The 18,512-nt window shown below is 54.8% G+C and overlaps 5 protein-coding genes across 5 annotated transcripts; 3 read left to right on the top strand and 2 right to left on the bottom strand.

Moving 5' to 3' along the window:
- Positions 1-528: 528 nt before the first annotated feature.
- BDP55DRAFT_252730 (uncharacterized protein) lies at positions 529-1,595 on the top strand. Its single transcript, XM_060566289.1, has one exon. It carries the CDS (start codon positions 698-700, stop codon positions 1,346-1,348), a length of 651 nt encoding a protein of 216 aa, XP_060426272.1. The 5' UTR covers positions 529-697; the 3' UTR covers positions 1,349-1,595.
- Positions 1,596-4,031: 2,436 nt separating this feature from the next.
- On the bottom strand, positions 4,032-4,401 carry BDP55DRAFT_673345 (uncharacterized protein). The gene has a single exon (XM_060575594.1). The coding sequence runs from the start codon at positions 4,357-4,359 to the stop codon at positions 4,099-4,101; it is 261 nt and encodes an 86-aa protein (XP_060426271.1). The 5' UTR covers positions 4,360-4,401; the 3' UTR covers positions 4,032-4,098.
- Positions 4,402-6,081: 1,680 nt separating this feature from the next.
- BDP55DRAFT_252684 (uncharacterized protein) lies at positions 6,082-8,675 on the top strand. Its single transcript, XM_060566288.1, has 3 exons — positions 6,082-6,970; positions 7,055-7,695; positions 7,751-8,675. The coding sequence occupies exons 1-3, from the start codon at positions 6,461-6,463 to the stop codon at positions 8,343-8,345; spliced, it is 1,746 nt and encodes a 581-aa protein (XP_060426270.1). The 5' UTR covers positions 6,082-6,460; the 3' UTR covers positions 8,346-8,675.
- A 680-nt stretch (positions 8,676-9,355) lies between these two features.
- On the bottom strand, positions 9,356-11,230 carry BDP55DRAFT_558605 (lysophospholipase; the record flags this gene model as incomplete). Its single annotated transcript, XM_060569820.1, has 1 exon — positions 9,356-11,230. The coding sequence occupies one exon, from the start codon at positions 11,228-11,230 to the stop codon at positions 9,356-9,358; it is 1,875 nt and encodes a 624-aa protein (XP_060426269.1).
- Positions 11,231-14,543: 3,313 nt separating this feature from the next.
- BDP55DRAFT_673335 (uncharacterized protein) lies at positions 14,544-18,511 on the top strand. Its single transcript, XM_060575593.1, has 2 exons — positions 14,544-17,632; positions 17,688-18,511. Exons 1-2 carry the CDS (start codon positions 14,685-14,687, stop codon positions 18,223-18,225), a joined length of 3,486 nt encoding a protein of 1,161 aa, XP_060426268.1. The 5' UTR covers positions 14,544-14,684; the 3' UTR covers positions 18,226-18,511.
- The last annotated feature ends 1 nt before the right edge of the window (position 18,512 follows it).

Raw genomic sequence — 18,512 nt, 5'->3', positions numbered from 1 at the left:
GAGTCTTGATATTATTTCTCGCCCATCGCACATGCTAATGGTTCTAGATAAACGACAAATCAAGGAGGGATATTCTTGAGGCCGTGGTAAGCTGTTGCATGTGAAGATGCATCACGAGGACATCACGCAGTATGATAAGCTAATGGTCACCATGGTGTTTCCTGTGAGCAGGGACAGTAATGAACCATATTCAGAAGCACTTCTGCACAAGGGTCCTCCGTAAATCACAAGTAGCCGAAAGTACGCTCCTGTGATTGAGTCAATGTTGAGAGTGGCGTCCGCTCCAACGAAGGCGAGCAGTCACTACGGTCTAGGATCGCAGGCGACTCGGTCAGATGAGTGTTGAGCCGCAAACTTACCAGGGCTAGCGACAACGATTCACCGGCTACTTGGTACGCGAGCCCGTGTGTCACCTCCGCAATGCTAGCAAAGGCAGGTAACTGTGTAAGTAGTCCCGCATTTTGCAGCAACTGCCGAGGCTTGTCTTCCGTTCTGAAGCGACATTCAACAATCCCCCCCCCCCCTCCCCGTCGAAGTGTGCCAGGTGACTGAGGCTGAAGGTGTGGTCCATCAAGTCGGCTAGACGCCGGGCGCCGACCGCTTCAGAGACCGTTCGCGCCCGCGTTGCCGCCCATTGTCACACCTCGATGAAGCGGCTTCGGTCGGCGGGAGGTTCCCGAGCCAGTCCAAAAGCGGAATGGGGCGATATCGGAGGCTGACCAATCCCACTGGCCGCTGGTGGAACGACCGTCTGGCGTCTGCCATCCGCCATCCTGCCGTTCCTTCACCCTTCACCGCGCGGGATTTGACACCTTGCTCATTGCTCAATTTTCAGCGATGGGCAGATGGGCCTCAAGGCCAGCCAGTGAGCTTCTGGTCCCGGCCCTGGTCGCATCGTCAATGGCCGGAGGAATGCAGACCGAGACAAGTGATGAGCCCGGAGGGGTGGAGACATCGAGCTCACCGGGTCCCGACGAGGAGATGGATGTGGCACCCGCTGCCCGCTCCCGCCACCCTCTTTTTTCATGTTGTGCAAGGACGGCAGGCGCCATGGACAATCATAAAGGTGGTTCGGTCCGATCCTGATGTTAGGTGTGCTGAACAGTCGCGCTGGTTGGATCACTCCAAAAGTCCAAATCGACAAGTCGAGATGGCAAATTTCAAAGTCTGGGGCGGTATAGTATCCATAACTAAGAGAGGTTCGGCTGTAAATGTCGATGTTGTTTTTCCTGCACATGCCATGCAGGCAGACAAGAACAGACGGCGCGACGGCTATCTGAAGCGCGAATCCCACCAGTGTGTACGCACGTCTTTCGTGCATATGCCGCTAATCATAGACACACCTTGACTGTGCCAGGTCGCCGACTCGGCGGGAGAGTCTGGAAGGTCAAATACAGGCATACCGTAGAAGTGGAGACTTGCCGGCTGAATGTGCAATGGTGTTTTGACGTAGGCCCTCTGTCCATGGGACTGCCGAAGTTGCAACGTTGATACACACAATGGAAGCATAGCCACAGTGTAACTTGCAGAGGGTGGCTGGTAATTCGGAAGAGGACTTCAATACTGGCGCCTTTGCCAGCTAAGGCATCTCAAGAAGCAACGATGTGATGGACACCAGCTTCTTTCATCCGTGATCCTTGCGACTGACAAACTTGACATGGGGGAGCATGTTTGGACTTAGGCAGTTGCATCGTATGGCCATCTGAGTAGACAAAAGCATTGCAAAGCATGTAGCAGAACGTTGCGGCCTTCATTTCGTTCGAGGGGAAGTGCAGGTGCAGCGGGATTGCGAAGTGGATGATGATTCGTGAGTTAGGCCAAAAGAAAGAAACGCTCGAGTGCTAGTGTGGGGGGATGAGCGGAGACCTATCGGAAAGGGAGTTGCGGTGAGGCTGGCGGTATTTTCCGGTGAAGCCAGACTCCATTGGTTGAGCAGATGGGCGAGAGAAGTGAGACTCTGAGAGGATGGATGGATGGATGGACGCAGCATTGGGTTGTTGTTCGTGGGACAGCGAGGAACCGGTGGTTGTGGCCGACTCACAAGCAGCGCGCACTGGGCACGGATATCGTGAGTGAGTACTGGTAGGAGAGGTGTCAACTCTGTCGAGGGCCACTTCCATACAGCCAATTAGCTTAGCAAGCCCAAGCTAGATGTCGACCTCAAGTCCAACTTTGCACATCCGTAGGGGGAGACCAATGGATTGTTGAAATATTGCGTAACGAGATAGGGCTCTGATCTCGAGTCTGAAGGTTTTTAGTGAATCATATTGTTCTCTCTACATTGGGCTGTCGTTGATGTCCGACCAGAGTGCGGATAATTAGAAGAGGAACCGAGCCATTGGCCCAGGGCTGTGGGGGTTGACAGCCCCCGCTTGGATCCATTGCAAGTGCAGCAAGAGGTTTGGTGGGTAGTTGTTGGAGACTTGCAGTTGCATGCTTTGCAGCCTGAAGCCTGAAGGTGAGCCAGCGACTCAGCTACCCGATCTTTTTACTCGGTGGGCGGAAGAGCAGGGAGCGGGCGGGCGGGACGAGACCTGACCATGAGACGAGGAGGCACAGCGTATCCGTACAGCGCAAAGCGAAGGAGACGGTGACAGGGACAGGACAGGGTCCACGTGGTGCGCATGACATGTCTTTCTTTGCCAGGGCCGGTTGGTGTTGCATCGCCAGAGGTGCTTCCCCATTGTCGTTCTCGTCATGATTTGCTCTATGGGTACGTCTGTGTTGATACTGTTCCTCGCTTCCATCAGTCAGGCAGTGAAGAGGCAGGGTAAGGCGATACCCGAAGAATGACTGGCTGTATGGAAGCACACGGAATCTCGCGAGGTGTGTGTAATGTGTATGCGACGACGAAGGTCATTGACTTGCATCTCCTCAGCTGTTGTTGGGTTTCCGAGCTTCTCCGTAGTCAAGCCGCACATGCCAAGCGGAGGGGACATGGCTAGAGCCTAGACGCCCCCCAGCCGAGACACCGAGAACAGACGTTCACACACCATTGCTTGGTCGGTGAGCATGTTGGGTCGCTGAAGATCATCGACCGGGCCGCACGACAGATCTGACGGGCTGGGCTGGGCTGGGCTAGGCTTTATTGACTGGGCTTCGAATCCTGTGAGAATGCCCGGATATCTTTCAATATCGTGCGTATCTGTCGACTCCTCGGGTTTAAGTGCGGCCATTCCAGATCGGACTGCGAGAAGATGTCCGTTTGAGTGAGTGTGCGTGTATGGAATATGTGTGCATGCCTAAGAGAAGGAATCTTTCATTGCCCTCGACATCTCTGCCTGCCCTTTCCGATCTCACGCAGTGCTGGTTCTACCTTGCCTTGGAGAGTGCTGAAGGTGTGGACACTGTCGCGGTGATTGATGGCTGGGAGCTTGGGACGCTTCAGCCAGGACCCCATAATTCTACTCGATTCAAGCATCTCGTTAAGATCTAAAGTGGATCGCGGGGGAAGAAGGAGTAGACAAGAACTGGCTGGCCAAGGTAAGGTATGTAGCTCAAGGCCTTGTGTATGGTGGTAAGGTGACGAGTGGTGATAGGTTATGTGGTCAGGTAAGGTAAAGTGGGCGGACGAGACAAGACGAGAAAAGGCCGATGGGAGAAAAAAGAGGTTCGGAGCAAAGAGCGGCGGATTAGCAGTTTAGCGGTTTGGCGGCAAGAGCAACCGTCGTATTTCCTCTCTCTCTCTCTCTCTCTCTCACCTGCCAACCCGAGACAGGTCCCCCGTCCTCCATGCTTGCCTTGGTAGCTCACCGTCGGACAAAGTCACTTCCCTGCCAAAATGACGGCACGGAGTACCTTGAGGTCTTGGATAGGGAAGGTGTCCCCGCCACGGCGCAGCAAACTGCCCGTGGCCCATCCCACTTCACCTCGCACCTTCCCACCTTTTGCAGAATCTGGTGCGTGCGCGTGTGGAGGTGAAAGGTCACCCACCCCCCCGGTGGCCCCCCCTGGACCCTTCCTTTGACGTGCCAGGCGCTGTTTCCCCCTCCTTCCCCTCCAAGGGTTAAGAAAAAATTAAAACGGTGCCGGGTCAAGCGCTCCGTAGCCTGACAAGTTAGGTTGTTGACTTTCGATTTGCTACCTATCCATGGATGTTTACCTTGCCTTAGGTGATGGGAAAGAACGCTGGTGTAATATGCAGTGGCTGGTGTAAATGCGGGTGCGGCTTCCTTTCCGAGATGTACCAAGGCTAGGTAGTTGAGGTAGGAAGGAAAGAGTGCACCCAAGTTCCTTCCATTCCATTGGGTTGAGTGATTGAGTCCAAGTCACTCTAAGAAACAGCATGAGGCAAAGTACCTTCCTTACCTTGAGGTAGACAGACCAACAACTACCGATCAGACGATGTACTTGATACATACCTTACCCTACAATACAGATGCAGATGAAGATGTAAGGTAGACAAACTTGCACCACGAGGTTGCAGGTGAAGTGGGCTGGCCAGCTCGAAGCTGACTTAGAAGTTAGACTGGGCTCGGCTGGGCTGTGTCGTGCGACCTACTACAACGCGCCTGCCTCTCTCTTCTCCGTACGAATACCCGACGACTGCTTCCTTGTGCCTAGGTAGTAGGTATTCCTCTTCTCGCGCGCTCTGTCATGGTTTCTTTTTCATTTCTTTTTCAACTTGCAAGTGCCTATCAACCTACACCCATCTCCGCGAAAACGATTGAGCCATTCAGACCTCACAACTTATATTGCATTGAATCTCGCATGGACGTAGTCACTTAGGGTGCAACGGAGAGTTGAGGTGAGCAAAAACCTTGTGTGAAGAAGAAAATATGATGATGTTCACACTCATCCACCGATGGAGACTTTGGTGAAGCGTGATGCTGGGAAAGAAGAGGAACCCGGTCCTCTTGAGATATCCACACCTGCCATTGCAACGACTCAGAAAACCTGTGGAAAGGACCGGGGGACTCGACTCTGCGGGGATTTCTTTGCGTACCACGCGTCTTGGCTCCTTCTCTCCGTCTCTCTGTGTCTCGCTCTCTAACTCCCTTTCTTAGCAAGCTGAGAGTAAAACCCGACAGAACCTGAGCAACGAGTATCTCCAATATACCTTGGACCTTATTACCCGGCGAACAGAATATAGAGAGACAGCCGACTACAGAGTAACAGAGGCTCAGAGCAAACCCGCTCAGCATCGGCAAGCAGCAGTAGTAGCAGCAGCAGCAGCAGCAACAAAAAACATCAGACCGAAACCCGGACCCAGACCCGCTCGATAAAAGTCACAACCCTCACCCGAATCACTCACTCAGCACCAAAGCCCAAGCATCGAACTCTCTGAACCCAAAATCCATAACATCCACGATCCCTGTCGCAGGGTTCTCTCGTCTCCCAGTCTCGTCCCTCTCCCTGCTACCTTGTGCTACACCTCTGCAAGTCACTTGGTTCACCTCAGTCGACGATACTCGGTACCCTCAGGTGCTTGTTCAACCGCCGTATCTATTGCCCGTGTATTTCTCGCTGCAGGAAAATCGAGAGAAGTTAGTTGTACCGGCCCGGTCAACAGATTATCATCCGTCCATTCAGACTGTATGTATGTATGTCTCTCTCTTCCACCCACGCCCAACTTTCTCCGTTCCCCTTCACCCGTTCCCGTCCCCCCGGCCTGGACTGATCGGTACCCTGGCAGAAGTATCCATACCTCGTCGCCTTTCTCTTCTCCCACCACAACGTCCAAATCCACACAAAACGACATCTTGGAGAGGGTTTTACACTACGCAGTAGACGTACCTACCACCAGTGACAACAGCCCCCTACCACAACCACCAGTTCACTACCACACTACTCCATACCTAACCAGAGGTTCAGTACCACCTCACCTCCCGATCTCAATTCCCAGCGCCGTACCTTACCGGGGGTCCTGGCCCGTGCTTTCTTCGCTCTTTCCCTCTCCGGTGCTCGGTGCACGTACCCTTAAATCCTGACCGACCGACCTTATTTTTATTCGTGCACCTTGGCCTCGGCCCTCATCCTCCCACCTTCACACACCTCGAATTGAGACGGTCGTCCACCGAAACCAAGTCTGATTGTCCTTCTTTAATTATCGACCGTCCCTGCGGTGGCTTCTTCCGGTTTTCGGGTCTCAATTGGCATCCTTTGCACTCGGCGCATTCTCTGTTTGGCTGCTCCCCGCCTCCGAGGACCCGTTTCTTTTACCCCTCACTTTTCTCTGTTCGCTCTTTCGCGTCGGTGAATCTCGGTGGGGCACCACCACACAATCTGCCCAACTTCAAAGAAAAGGCGCGACAGCCAGACAGAGTCAAGTGTGTGTGTGTGTATGAGAAGAGAAGGGGCGCGGGAATTCCACTAGCCACCCTTTCTTCTTGAAACTCTTTTTTCTTCTCTCTTCTCTCTCATCTTTTCCGCCACATACAAATACACCAACGCACACCGAGGATGGGTCAAGGGTAGTTGCTGCTGTGACAAAGGGAATAAGACAACACAACTTGCAAGCATGCATCCGGCTCCGAATCTGTTGGAGGCGCCTCCGAAGAATGGCAGTGAGGAGTCTGGAAACAGACCCCAGACTGGCTCACCTTCAATGTCTCATCATGAGCTGCCTCAATCGCAACAGTCTCCGCTCCAACAACAGCAGTCATTGCCACCGCAGCATCAACAGCAGCAGCAAACGACTCCTCAGCACCAGTCACAGCAACCTCCCCCCACCCCCGGTCAGTCGGCTTCTCCTCCCCTGAGGAAGGACACCAACTCGTCCATATCAACTCAGGCCACGGCGGCATCCGCTGCCACCAATATGTCCGTGGACACAAGCAACACATCGTACAGTGCCGACACCTCTCCTAACTTAACATCCATATTCCATGTAAAGGATGGCTCCGACGTCTCTAACCGGGTCCGCGCGAGCAGGAGGCGAACCGGTCCTTTGTCCCAGCAACAGAGAGAGAAAGCCGCACTCATCAGAAAGCTGGGCGCATGTAACGACTGTCGCAGAAGGAGAGTTGCAGTAAGTCACTCATGACCCTTGATGTCTTCATTGTCAAAAAAAAAAAAAGTGCTCGCCCCTGCTGACAATCCTAACCTTGCCAAGTGCCACCCTAGCCATCATAACATGACATGGGAGGATGCCGTCAGGAAATATCATAGGTCTCACAGTCCCAGCATCCAGGATATCGCCCCGTCTATGGCTGGCCAGCGGCCGCTTAGCCCAGCGCCGGCCCTGAACAACAATAATGTGAAGTCAATGTTCACACAGGACCCCGAGGAGATGGAGATAGACTCCCCGACGCCTCCGGGTGGTCACCGACTCAGCGAATCACGGATTCGCACGCCGCTTCCGACCGGACCCAGGCTCGACAAGCCCCCGGTTTTGCCTGGCATAGAAAGTCTCAAATCTGACTTACAGACCAACGTTTCGAGAATTCTGTCTACCCCCAGTCGAAGTCGCTACTCTAGTGCACAGGCCTTACTTCTGTACTGGCAGGACGACCCTGATTTCAGTGTTGGCAGCTCTGTCAAAGAACTCGGAGAAGTTTTCGACCAGTATTACCGGTATACTTTTTCGATCACGACTATTCCGTCTGCTTCAGAGGCCTGCAAAAGCCCGTGGAGATGGCTCTCGCGCAAGATTACCGATTTTGTGGAGGATCGTGATCAACGGGACGTTTTAAAGATTGTCTACTACAATGGTCATTCCTACTTAGACGGCAATCGGGAGATGGTGCTCGCCAGGTGAGTACTTCTCAAACAGCGTACTTTAGGGGGCCCGGATCTGACCTTTTGCCAGCTCAAAAGACAAGGACAAGGCCGAGACCATCCGATGGAGTGGCATTCAGCAGGTGCTTGAAGAGGCTTGTTCAGACACCCTGATTGTCATGGACGCCGCGTTCTTTCCATCTTCGAAGATGCACCGTCAACAAGGTGTCTTGGAATTGGTAGCTGCTGCTGTATCTGAGGAACACTTTGACGCCTTGGATCGATGCACATTTACCAAAGTTTTGACCGAACACCTAAAGACACGCGCCTCTCAACGATTCACGAGCCCCTTCTCCGCAGCAGAACTTCACTCGAAGCTGCTGTCCAATTATCCTTCTCTTGTTCAGGATAGGAATCCTGAAAAGGAAACGATTACGAGTTTTCCGTCTCCTCTCCACATGCAAATGTCTGGAAATGCTCGACTACCCTCGATTCTTCTCGCACCTCTCAACATCGGTCCCTTGAGGACAAGCCTTCCGTTCGGCACAGAAGGTCAGCAACTGGTTCTGTCTTTCCGGATAGGAGACGAACCAATTGACATTGACAACTGGACCGAGTGGTTGAGAATGATGCCCGAGGGTGTCAAGGATGTGAGGGTTGATGGCCCTTTTCGACCATCAAGATAGCCTTCTGGTGGCCTAAGCCTGCTAGAGTATAGAAATCAGGATCACTCGAAACGGGCGTCAAAATAGCCTGGCGGTGCTTTGCCGCCGTATTATACGTTTATCAATTCCTCGAGTCCTATTGTAGTGGAACAACCCCTCGACAAAGGACGCCACCGCGGGAAGCGGCGCGGCTACGAAATAGTCACGAGACTCCGCCAGTGGATTTGCGACTGTCGAAACTTCACTGTCTGCCGAGCTATCAGACGCAGCCTGTCTCCGCCAAAACCCCTCTTTGTCTCAGCGCCCTTCACCGGGCCTGCTTTCACGCGTTAATGACTGATTTTCACGACATTGCATCATTCATACCTCCTCGTTAGGTCTGGGAGGCGAAGGGTCGGAGTCGGGAGAGTCATACATATTATTTTTCCACGTCAAACCAACCGAGCATGGAATTCTGGGAGAGGGTCCGGTGTTGAGGCGAGAGAGATTTCACACGGCTTAGCGAGGAGTAGAGTGTGTGGTGTGCTCGGCGTAGAAATTTCACGGGAATCGGGAGGTGGGAGCAAAGGGACGGTGGTTTCTTGACATGGCATGACACGCAGCGGCCTTTTCGACGCAGTCATGTTTTATATGGAAGGACATTTGCATTAGTGGATATCCCAGATTCGCTTTTTAAAGACTATGCATCTCTCTTCTCTCCCACTGTCATATCTGTTCTCAATCTCCCACTCTCTTTCTTTCTCTAACGAGATTTGTGTAGAACGAAGTCTTGCTTCTTCCCCAACCTCTGCTTTGCCCTCTGTCATGAAAGATGTCCGTGATCCTGATGCTGACCGACTCCAGAGCAGTATCCTGTTTTCCTGCTCTCAAGGGAGCGACGATGGCGAAGTGCCCCAAAAAGTCCCTTAATCTCGGGGTAACGAGGGTTGTACATATAGCAAGAACCCAATGCCGGCCGTAATGATACACAAAAAAAGGCCGTTAATGCGCAAATCTCTCTCTTTCTCTCGTTCACATAAAGCAGGAACTCTTTAGATCGCCAGCACCAACATCGCCGCCACCGCACTCAGCAACCCAGCCACGAAACTAACACCCGTCCTCGTGGCGGGACTATTCGCTTCGATGTTGCCAATCGCGAAAGTGGGGTTATAGTCCACGTCGCTGGTATCCAGCGTGCCGTTCCAGCAGTACCGCGAGAAACACTGCGCACACGCATCCGGCACGGTTTCGCGCGAGCGCGCCATGCTGCGCGAGAGCACGGCGCAGGCGACGCAGACGGGCCAGTTCGTGTCGAGCGTCGCGTTGCCCTGGGTAGCCGAGTCGTAGCCGTTTTGGATGATGGCGTCGCGCTGGTCGAGCTCGTAGCTCGGGTCAAATGTTGAGACGTTGGAGTGGGCGACGTAGGGTGCGTTGGGGAGGTATACAACCAGTGGAGGTACACGCTGGTTGCCCGAGAGGGTAAAGTTTGAGGCGTTGCAGCCGAAGAATGTTGGGCGGCGGTTGAGGCCTAGGTTGATAAAGGTGTTTGCGTCCGGGACGGGGGGAAAGAGGGTTCCGTTTGCGATGGGCTCGGCGACGCGGTCGTAGGTTGCGCGGAGGGCGGTGCCGTTGGGCCAGTTGTAGTTTGTGTCGGCCGAAGAATCGACGGCGAAGATTACGTCGACGGCGCGGTTGGGTTGGATCAGGGGGTGGAGGGGGATGTTTTGGAGGTCTTCGCCGCCGTCGACGAGGGAGAGCTGGGTCTGGTTTGCGTTTACGTTTGTGCGCGGGTTGTAGCCGTAAAAGGGGTTGGGCACGTATTGGGCGATGTCATTGTTGTCCTGGTCCAGGACGTTGAGGATGCTGGTGAGGGCGGATTGGATGAAGTCGGGCAGGCCGGCGGAGGAGAGGTTCTGGAGCATGAACTGGTTAAAGAGGGAGGAGGAGGTGCCCATGACGAAGCCGGCCTGGTCGAAGCCGCGGACGCAGGAGCCGTTGTCCGGAACGCGGCCGGCGGAGAAGTTGGAGGCGAGGTAGCGGAGGGGCGCGAAGCCGTAGGCTGTGTTGTCCCAGGTGCCGAGCTCAAAGGGGTTGAACTCGTAGACGGTAGCGTTGAGGGAGATGATGCGCTCGTTGGGAGCGCGGCCGTCGGAGACGAGGATGGGGAAGGGCTGCTGGCCGGACTGGAAGTCGGGCATGTCGGCGATGGAGGAGAAGGTGTAGGATGGCCCGCCGTCGGTGGCATTGATGAGCTGGTACGACAAGGCGCGGCCCCAGTAGTCCGTGATGGAGACCTCGAAGCCTTGATCCTTTGTGTCGACTTGCTTGGCGACGTCTCTCCAGTACTCGGCTGTGTTGAGGATGGACAAGCCGGATTCCTTGGGTCCGGAAAAGATGGATCGGTCGAATTTCCAGACGGCAGACCCCTTTGAGCCGCGCTGCAGGTCGACCACCGAGGAGAAGTTGTTAGTGAACATGGAGCCGACGAGCCATCCACCACCGGAAAGACCGGCAACGTAAGTCGCGGACTGGAGGAGGCCCCCGATCTGGCCGGCTGATGTCGAATTGGGACTCCGGCTGTCTGCGGCAGCGAGGAAGCCGGCGCCGTTCATGAGGGCGCGGTAACCACCTCCTGACACGGCGAGGGCAATGTTGGGAAGCTGCGATGACGAGGACTTTACACGGTCGATGTAGGCGCCGGCATCAAAGTTGGGGATGCTGACGCGGGTTAGGAACTCGCGCATTGGTTCGACTGTGACGTTGCGGCGGCGCGTGAGCCATGCTGTCTCATTCGGCGACAGGGCCGATGCGGACCGGATTGTGGGACGGGCGGACGGGCAGTCGACGATCGCGGGGGCGTAGCCCCCCGATGGGGAGTCGGGAAGGGCACGGGGGTCCAGGGCCTCCATGATGAGCCCGGCCGCCATTGGCTTCACGGGATCGACCGCCCACACTGGGGCAACGGCAGCAGCCACTGCCAATAGGGATGGGAGCATCATTGTGTGGGAATTCTCTTTGGTCCTGGGCCTATTGGATAGGTTGAACCAGGTGTTTTTGATTTGGAAGTGGGCAAACAGAAAGGGAGCTTGAAAGGGGGCATCAAACAAAAAGGATTGGGTGTGAAAGATATATGGATAGCCCAGACTCCAAAATAGAAGGAGGACGGATCGGAAGGGACGGTAGAGATGGGCGACGGATGGACACTAGTAGTAATAGGATCCAGCGATGGTCGACCTTGTGGGCATGGCCCAGCGGCTGTGCGGTGCGGCGACTTTGACGGGGATGAGAAGGCTTCGGCTTTTTTCACGGACCCGTCAAGCTAAAGAAGGTTTTCGCCTGGTGTCGGCCGGTATGACGTCGAATTGGAGAGTTTTTCTGAGTGCGAGCGCGGTCCTTCTTTTTGATCGGACTGAGACGTCGGGATGCCGTGGTCTTTTTGCTACAACAGAGCCCCTTGTTGGCCAATGCTTGGTTGCTGATGGAGGAGCGATGCGATTTGACGGGAGGTTCAGTTCCTGCGTTGTCCAAAGTGGGTGTTGGGATGAGTTGTCAATGGTGAGAGCTAGGATTAGTTGAATTCCCAGTGACCGCTCCCAAACGTGACGACGTCGTCTGCGAGAACGAAAGGAACCTCAAGTTCGGGAGATTGGTAGATGTTCAATCAAAGGGTCCTCAAGCGAGAGGAGAGCGTGGTCCAGCGGCTATTAAAAAGGTGTTGTAAACGGCGGAGAATTCCACGATACGACGGTGGAGTCTGAGTCTGTCCGAGAACCTGAACAAGGTCTCTCTGATTGAGGTGATATTTGATCTGACCCTGTGTGCGGTATCCGTAAAGTTTCATGTGTGGACTGGCGAATGAGAGGGAGATGAGTACTGTGTAACTCGCAGAGCCTAATAAACTAGGCGTCCTGGGCAGCTGAGGCGGGATGAGATGAGTTACGCGGAAATTGTGGCTATGGAGCGAATGGGAAGATCCGGATCGCCCGGCTTGGCTAGTGATGATGTGAGGTCAGGATGCAAAGGAGTCTTGGTACTCCGTACGGAGTAGTGGTCTGGTGCCCAAAGAGGGAATTTGTGAAAGAAAAAAGGCGGCCTCTTTTCTGGGGCGATCAGAAGCTCATTGGAAACAATGTGGAGTCGTAGGGATACGCGGGTGCCGAAGACGAGAGAAGATCCGTAAAAGAGTACGAAGGGTATTTGTACGATAGGGCAGAAGTCGGTCTAAGATGCCGACGGGGAGATGAGAAAGAGTGTCCGGGTCCGGACGATGCAAGGAGACAACAAACCCTGTGAGAGATTAGTACAAAAAGAGAGAGAAAGGCGAGAAAGAGACAGAGAGCACGGTGGCCGAGGGCGCGATGAGATCAAGCGCCGCAATGCTGAAGCGACGGGTTCCACGGCCTCGGGTGCGGCGTTTTATGAGATGGAACCTGGTCAACCGTCACTCTGTGTGGCATGTTGCATGCCGCACTCTCTAATCGCGCTGAAGCATATGCATTCGTTGAGTAAAAGTACGGATACGTCGCCTTGCTGTCGTGTGCTCGTGCATGTGCTGTGCTCGTGCCCGAACTGTCAGACTCAAGCCCTTCCTTGAGGTGGTTAGCCATCAGTTGCAAGCCTCCTGAGGCGTTTGATGCTTATTCCCCTGCCACGGTCTTCCCTAATGAGGACAATGTGTGACACTTTTCCATCCGTGCTGACCGCAGTTCCTCGGTATGCCATCGTATACAATACGGCAGTCCTGCCTCCTCTTGGACCGTGGTGGCGAATGGCAGCGACAGATTTGTGCGGGTGAGACGAGGCATGCGTCGACACAGCAGGGCCAAGAACGGTGCCTGAAATCGATCGGCGGCAACGGAAGAGGCGGAGGCTAACACGGTTGGTGTTCGTGCAATGTGTTGGCCTGCTGTGTGTGTGCCTGCGCCATCCCCATTGCTGACTCCCGAGTCCCATGCTCTGCTGCGGCTGTCTTCGCTGCGGCTCGCCGAGGTCGCTACCCGGCCATCATAACGCACGGCAGCGTAACCCCGATGGAAGTATGTCGGGAAGCATGGAACGATATCCTCCACATGCGGGCCTCAGAGTCTGACCGAGTCCTTTCTGGGTCGAGCGCGTACGGAATTTGTACGGATACAGCCCACAGCAGCCCCCAGGGATGCAACAGTGCTTGAGTTTGTGATGTTCCTTGAGCCTCGGGTTGCCCTATGGCCTGCATGAGCCTCCCGAGGGTCCAATGAAGGGTCGATCCCGAGCCAGCCACTACCGGAGTTTTGCTTAAGGGCCCATGCCGTCAGAAGGTGCCGCCGCACCGCATTAGCGAGTGGTGGTGCGGGCAGACAGACATGCCTGTGTCTAGGGTGTGCCTTGTCAGGAGGGACAAGCCGGAATAGAGTAGGTTGCAGATTGAGTGCGGGGAGAGAGATGCTCTCTATAGAACGAGATCTCTCGGGTACTTCAACACGGGATGAGGACAAGTATGTCGTCGTTCTTGATCAAGCACAACTGATAATTTTGCGCGAGCTGAGATGTTTCAGCAAGGCCTAGAAGAGTCCATAACAAAATTCTTCTTGAGCCCACCTCGACGTCAGGCGGTCGATGCGTCGCTTGCTTGAACTAGGAGTAAGCATGGTGAGAGTTGAACAATAAAGCGATGCTGGTCCCAATGTCTCGGCCAGCCAAACTGCATTTGTCAGGACGCCGTCAAAGCGAACCGAAGAAATTGTCATTCGCGAAATATTTCATCTCTCGTGATTTCTGTTGCGCTCTTTCAACTTCAACTGTCCAGGATCTGTTTGTGGTAATAGCAGACAGGCATCGTCATTGATGCGACGCTGGTCGCTTGGGAGATGCCGTTGGCGAACGCATGAATCGCATTCATTGTTGATCAACAATGCCAGCCAGGACAATTCACTGTTTGCGAGAGGTGACACCGGCGTGATGGCTGATCCAATAGATCTTTCGATGACGCGGTTTAGACCAGGATCGGACGTGTTCTCGTTGTCAGTGACGTTGTTTTGAAGAATGAGCTGAAGAAAAGTGGTGGACGGCTGGCAGACGTCTGGCTGCCAGGTGTTAGGGGTTTTCAGAGTAGGGCACCTGACACTTTTGTTCCGGGAAAGAGCTGCAGCGTTCCGAAAGTGGATCCCTTCGGCGTTGACATGGCAACGGCAATTACGCGAAGCTCCATATCAACAAAACCCTCCGCCCGCTCTTCCCTGACTTTGGAGCTTCCAGTTCAACCATCACAGCATCATGTAAATAAACGACAACATAACTCTCGACAACTGCATTGTACTAATCCACCAGCAAACACAACAATCACCCATTCTATCTCATCTTTGTTTTTTGCACCCGCTCTCAAATCCCACACGCATACACAAGATGGAGCCTCAATCACCCCCTAAGCGCATCACGCGCTCGAGAGCTGCAAAGACTGCCGATACCACGACGAACACTAGAGCTACCAAGATCGTGACCGCTGCGGCCAAGGCCAAAGCTAGCGTTTCTGCACCGACGCGATCGACCTCAGCGAAGAGAAAGACACGAGCCGATGATGCTGAGGAGGAAGAGCACAGCGAAGAGCCACAACAATCAGACGCCGCACCTCGTGCCACAAGAGCTACGAGAGGCCGCCCCAAGAAGACAGAGGAGCCTGCGGCACCGGCAACGGCACCATCCATGTCAAGTGGTGTTCCTGGCCGGGCAACTCGTGCACGAGCTGCTGCTCGACAGGTTTCCGGCACATTGCCCTCAGCTCCTAAAGATGAGCCAGTAAAGCCCACCCGTGGCCGGCCTAGAAAGGTGGTAGCTGAAGAAGCTCCCGCCAAGGAAGCGGAGCCAGTGAAGAAGACGACGACGCGTACTCGCGCAGCACCAGTCACAGCAGCAAAGCCCGCCGTCAAGAAGACGGTAACATTCCAAGAACCCGAAAAGGAAAACATCGCTCCTGACGCAAGCAAGAAGACGACCGAGAAGCCCGCAGCTACCACTGGTCTCAGGGGCAGACCAGTACGAAAGCCACCCGTTCCCAAGGCACCCCGATCTACCAAGTCCGCCGCCACCGCCGCTGCCTCCACCACCACCACGAAGACGGACAAGACTCCTCTGAGCCCTAAGAAGGTTACTCAGGTCCCCATGCCTCGCGACTTCTCCGATGACGAGTTGGCCGGCCCGGATACGCCTCCGCGACCAATGATGAAGAGCCCGACAAAACCGCCCACTGGTGCCCTCGGATCCTCCAGGAAGCTCAATCTGCTCCCCGCCGACAAGACTTCAGAACCAGAGCAGATCCATGATGACGAAAACTCCACCAAGCCTGCGGACCAAGAGGACGAAGCCACCAATGCTCTAGCTTCTCCTGCCAAGAGACTTCCCAACTCGCCATTCCGGGACTCGATGAAGTCCCCGGCGAAGCGTGCCGAGGGAGTTTCTCTGAAGCCTGCAGCATCCATGCAACCGAGCGGCGAGAACGGTGCCGTCCCCTCTTTCAAATCGTCTCTGCTTCAGTCGCCCGCCAAGCGTCCGCAGTCCGCCATCAAGCCCTTTACTCTGCCTTCGACCAATGAGGGTGAGAAGAAGATTTCCAACTTCAAGGCCTCTCTGCTTCAGTCACCAGCTAAGCGACCCTTGTCTCCTATCAAGGGTATGGCTACAAAGCCCATGGAGCGACTTGAGGAAATGCAATCTCCTGCTACAAAGCCTCTGTTGCTGTCCACGCCCACTGCTCTACGCCCTGTCAAGCGATCTTCCGAGAAGCTCATGGCCGAAGAGTCGCATGGCGATGCTGAGGATGATGACGAGCTGGATGAGGTCGCAGAGGCCATGCTCAACGAGTCCATTCACTTGGAAGAGCCGATGCAATTCCCCGGTCGCCTTTCAGCTGTCCTGCCCAGGCACGCCGACCCCGTGCTCAAGAAGAACATGCCGGTTCTCGAGGCTCCCACTGAGGAGACGAAAATTGTTGGGGAGATCAGTCATGCTCAGCAGTCAGAGGAGCTTGCAGAGGATGACGTCTTTGCTGACGAGGCTACTGAGGATGGTTTGGGTTCGGACGGAGAGCCTATGATGGTCGACGACGAAGCCTACTTCCAGCCTCAAGCCGCGGCTGCACCCCAGCTTACACTGAGTGCCCCTAGCGGCATATTCGGCCTGCGCCAGAAGGATATGGATCCGTACAGCAACATGGAGTCTGACTCTGACGATGAGCTCGCCAACAGCCCCAGAGTCTCTTCAGCTCACAACTTGGTTCTTGCCACCCCCGCCAACTCTCGACGAAGCATTGCCAAGTCTCGGGTCTCCAGTGTTGGCTTCACTCCCTTGGCAGACCAGCTCAACGCTTGGTCTGCTGCCAGCCCTTCCAAGACACCCAGACGACCCGTCACCCCTGGACGCCTTGGTGCTGCCACGCCTCGCGCAGGAGAATCTCCCCTCCGAAGCACGTACTTTGAAGACGAGATGACCGTCCGCGCCGATATGGACGCTCAGAATGAGATTGAGGCTGCAATTGAGGCTGAGATTTCCGCCACTGCTGAGGCCGAAGATCCCGAGTTTGACGACCTCATGGTCACTGAGGAAGACATGGCTCTTGCGGCCGAGGCCAATGAGATGTCTCTGATGGAACCTGAGGAGCTTGATGAGATTGTCAACACGTCCAACAGCTTTGATGATACTCTTTCCGAGGCGAGCCAAGAGTACGGCGATGAGAACGACATGCCCGTTGATCCCGCCATGTTTGGTGGCGATGCGTATGTCCCGCCAGTGACTCCTAACCGTGTTCTGGCGCGCGAGTTTTCCACCGTCTCCAAGGTTCCTCTTAAACCTGCTGACGAGTCGACCCCTCGCCCCAAGAAGAAGCGTGCTGCCAGCATTTCCCGACTCCCCGTCAGCCGCCCAAGCCTGAACAGGAGTGCTACCGTCATCTCCTACTCGCCCGGCAAGAACCAAAAAGATGAGGAAGAGCAGAACGACAACGAGTTCGACTCTGCTCCCGTCACTCCGGCCAAGTCTGATATCTGGTCGAGCCTCGGAACGCCGGCGCGCACTCCCCGCCGAGACCTTAACTCAGGTCTCCTCCGTGGAGCTGTCGTTTTTGTGGATGTGCACACCACCGAGGGTGCGGATGCCAGTGGCATTTTTGTCGAGCTTCTTGGTCAGATGGGAGCCCGCTGCGTCAAGACCTGGAACTGGAACCCGAGCGCTACTGGCAACTCGGATGCCTCCAAGATTGGCATCACTCACGTCGTCTTCAAGGATGGCGGCAAGCGCACAATGGAGAAGGTTAGAGAGTCAAATGGTGTTGTGCAGTGTGTCGGTGTGAGCTGGGTTCTTGAGTAAGTTTCTTCTAATCCTAATGAAAGATGATATTTGGCTAATCGGTCTTCACAGTTGCGAGCGTGAGAATGAGTGGCTCGAAGAGGCACCCTACTACATCGACACCTCCATGGTACCCCGTGGAGGCGCGCGCCGTCGCAAAAGCATGGAGCCTACAGCGCTCGCTAACCAGAACGGCATGCTTGTTCCTACGCCCGTCAAGGCGGGCCGTGATGCCAAGACTGCGCCCAACACGCCCATGAACCGACGTGATAGCACGGTGTGGATGCACACCCCTTCAGACGAGGCCGAGGACGACGATGATGACTGGCAGGGCCTAATCTCTCCTGTTCCCGTCACCCCTGCGCCTGAGGCTCTTGCTCGCTATGCTGCAGAGACGCCTTCTGGGATGACCGAGTACGACTCTTCTCCCACCAAGACTCTGCACATGCAAACCTGCCCTCCTAAGCAGAACGCCTTTGTCCAGATGGGCGAGGGTATTCTCAACAGAGACAAGGACGAGAGCGTCATGCAGCGCCTGATGGCTGCTCGCAGGAAGAGCTTGCAGTTTGCTCCCAAGATTGGCAGCCCCTTGGCCAAGACCTGGCGCTAGATGTTGATTATTTTGCAATTGTTTTTGTCGTTTTGTCGACTCAGGCCTAGGCCGAGATGCGACGGGGTTGGTTTTAGACGGCGTTTACACGGATATGGGATATGGGTTCCGAAAGGGCCTGGAATACGGTGTTTAGGTTATTAGATTGGTTGTACATCAGAACATACGCTGGCTGCGAGGGCAGCGTCAGTTGTCTTTGGAACACAATTTGAACGGAACTTTTTGTCTCTCGCTGTGTTTTCCTCACCTATGCTTTTGATGTTTATCTTGGTTGCAACTTTGAAAGT

This window comes from Colletotrichum godetiae, assembly GCF_030913485.1.
Source record: "Colletotrichum godetiae strain CBS 193.32 chromosome Unknown BDP55scaffold_39, whole genome shotgun sequence".
Lineage (NCBI taxonomy): Eukaryota > Fungi > Ascomycota > Sordariomycetes > Glomerellales > Glomerellaceae > Colletotrichum > Colletotrichum godetiae.
The sequence above is the reverse complement of the archived record's forward strand: the minus strand, read 5'-3'. Positions and strand labels throughout refer to the sequence as shown.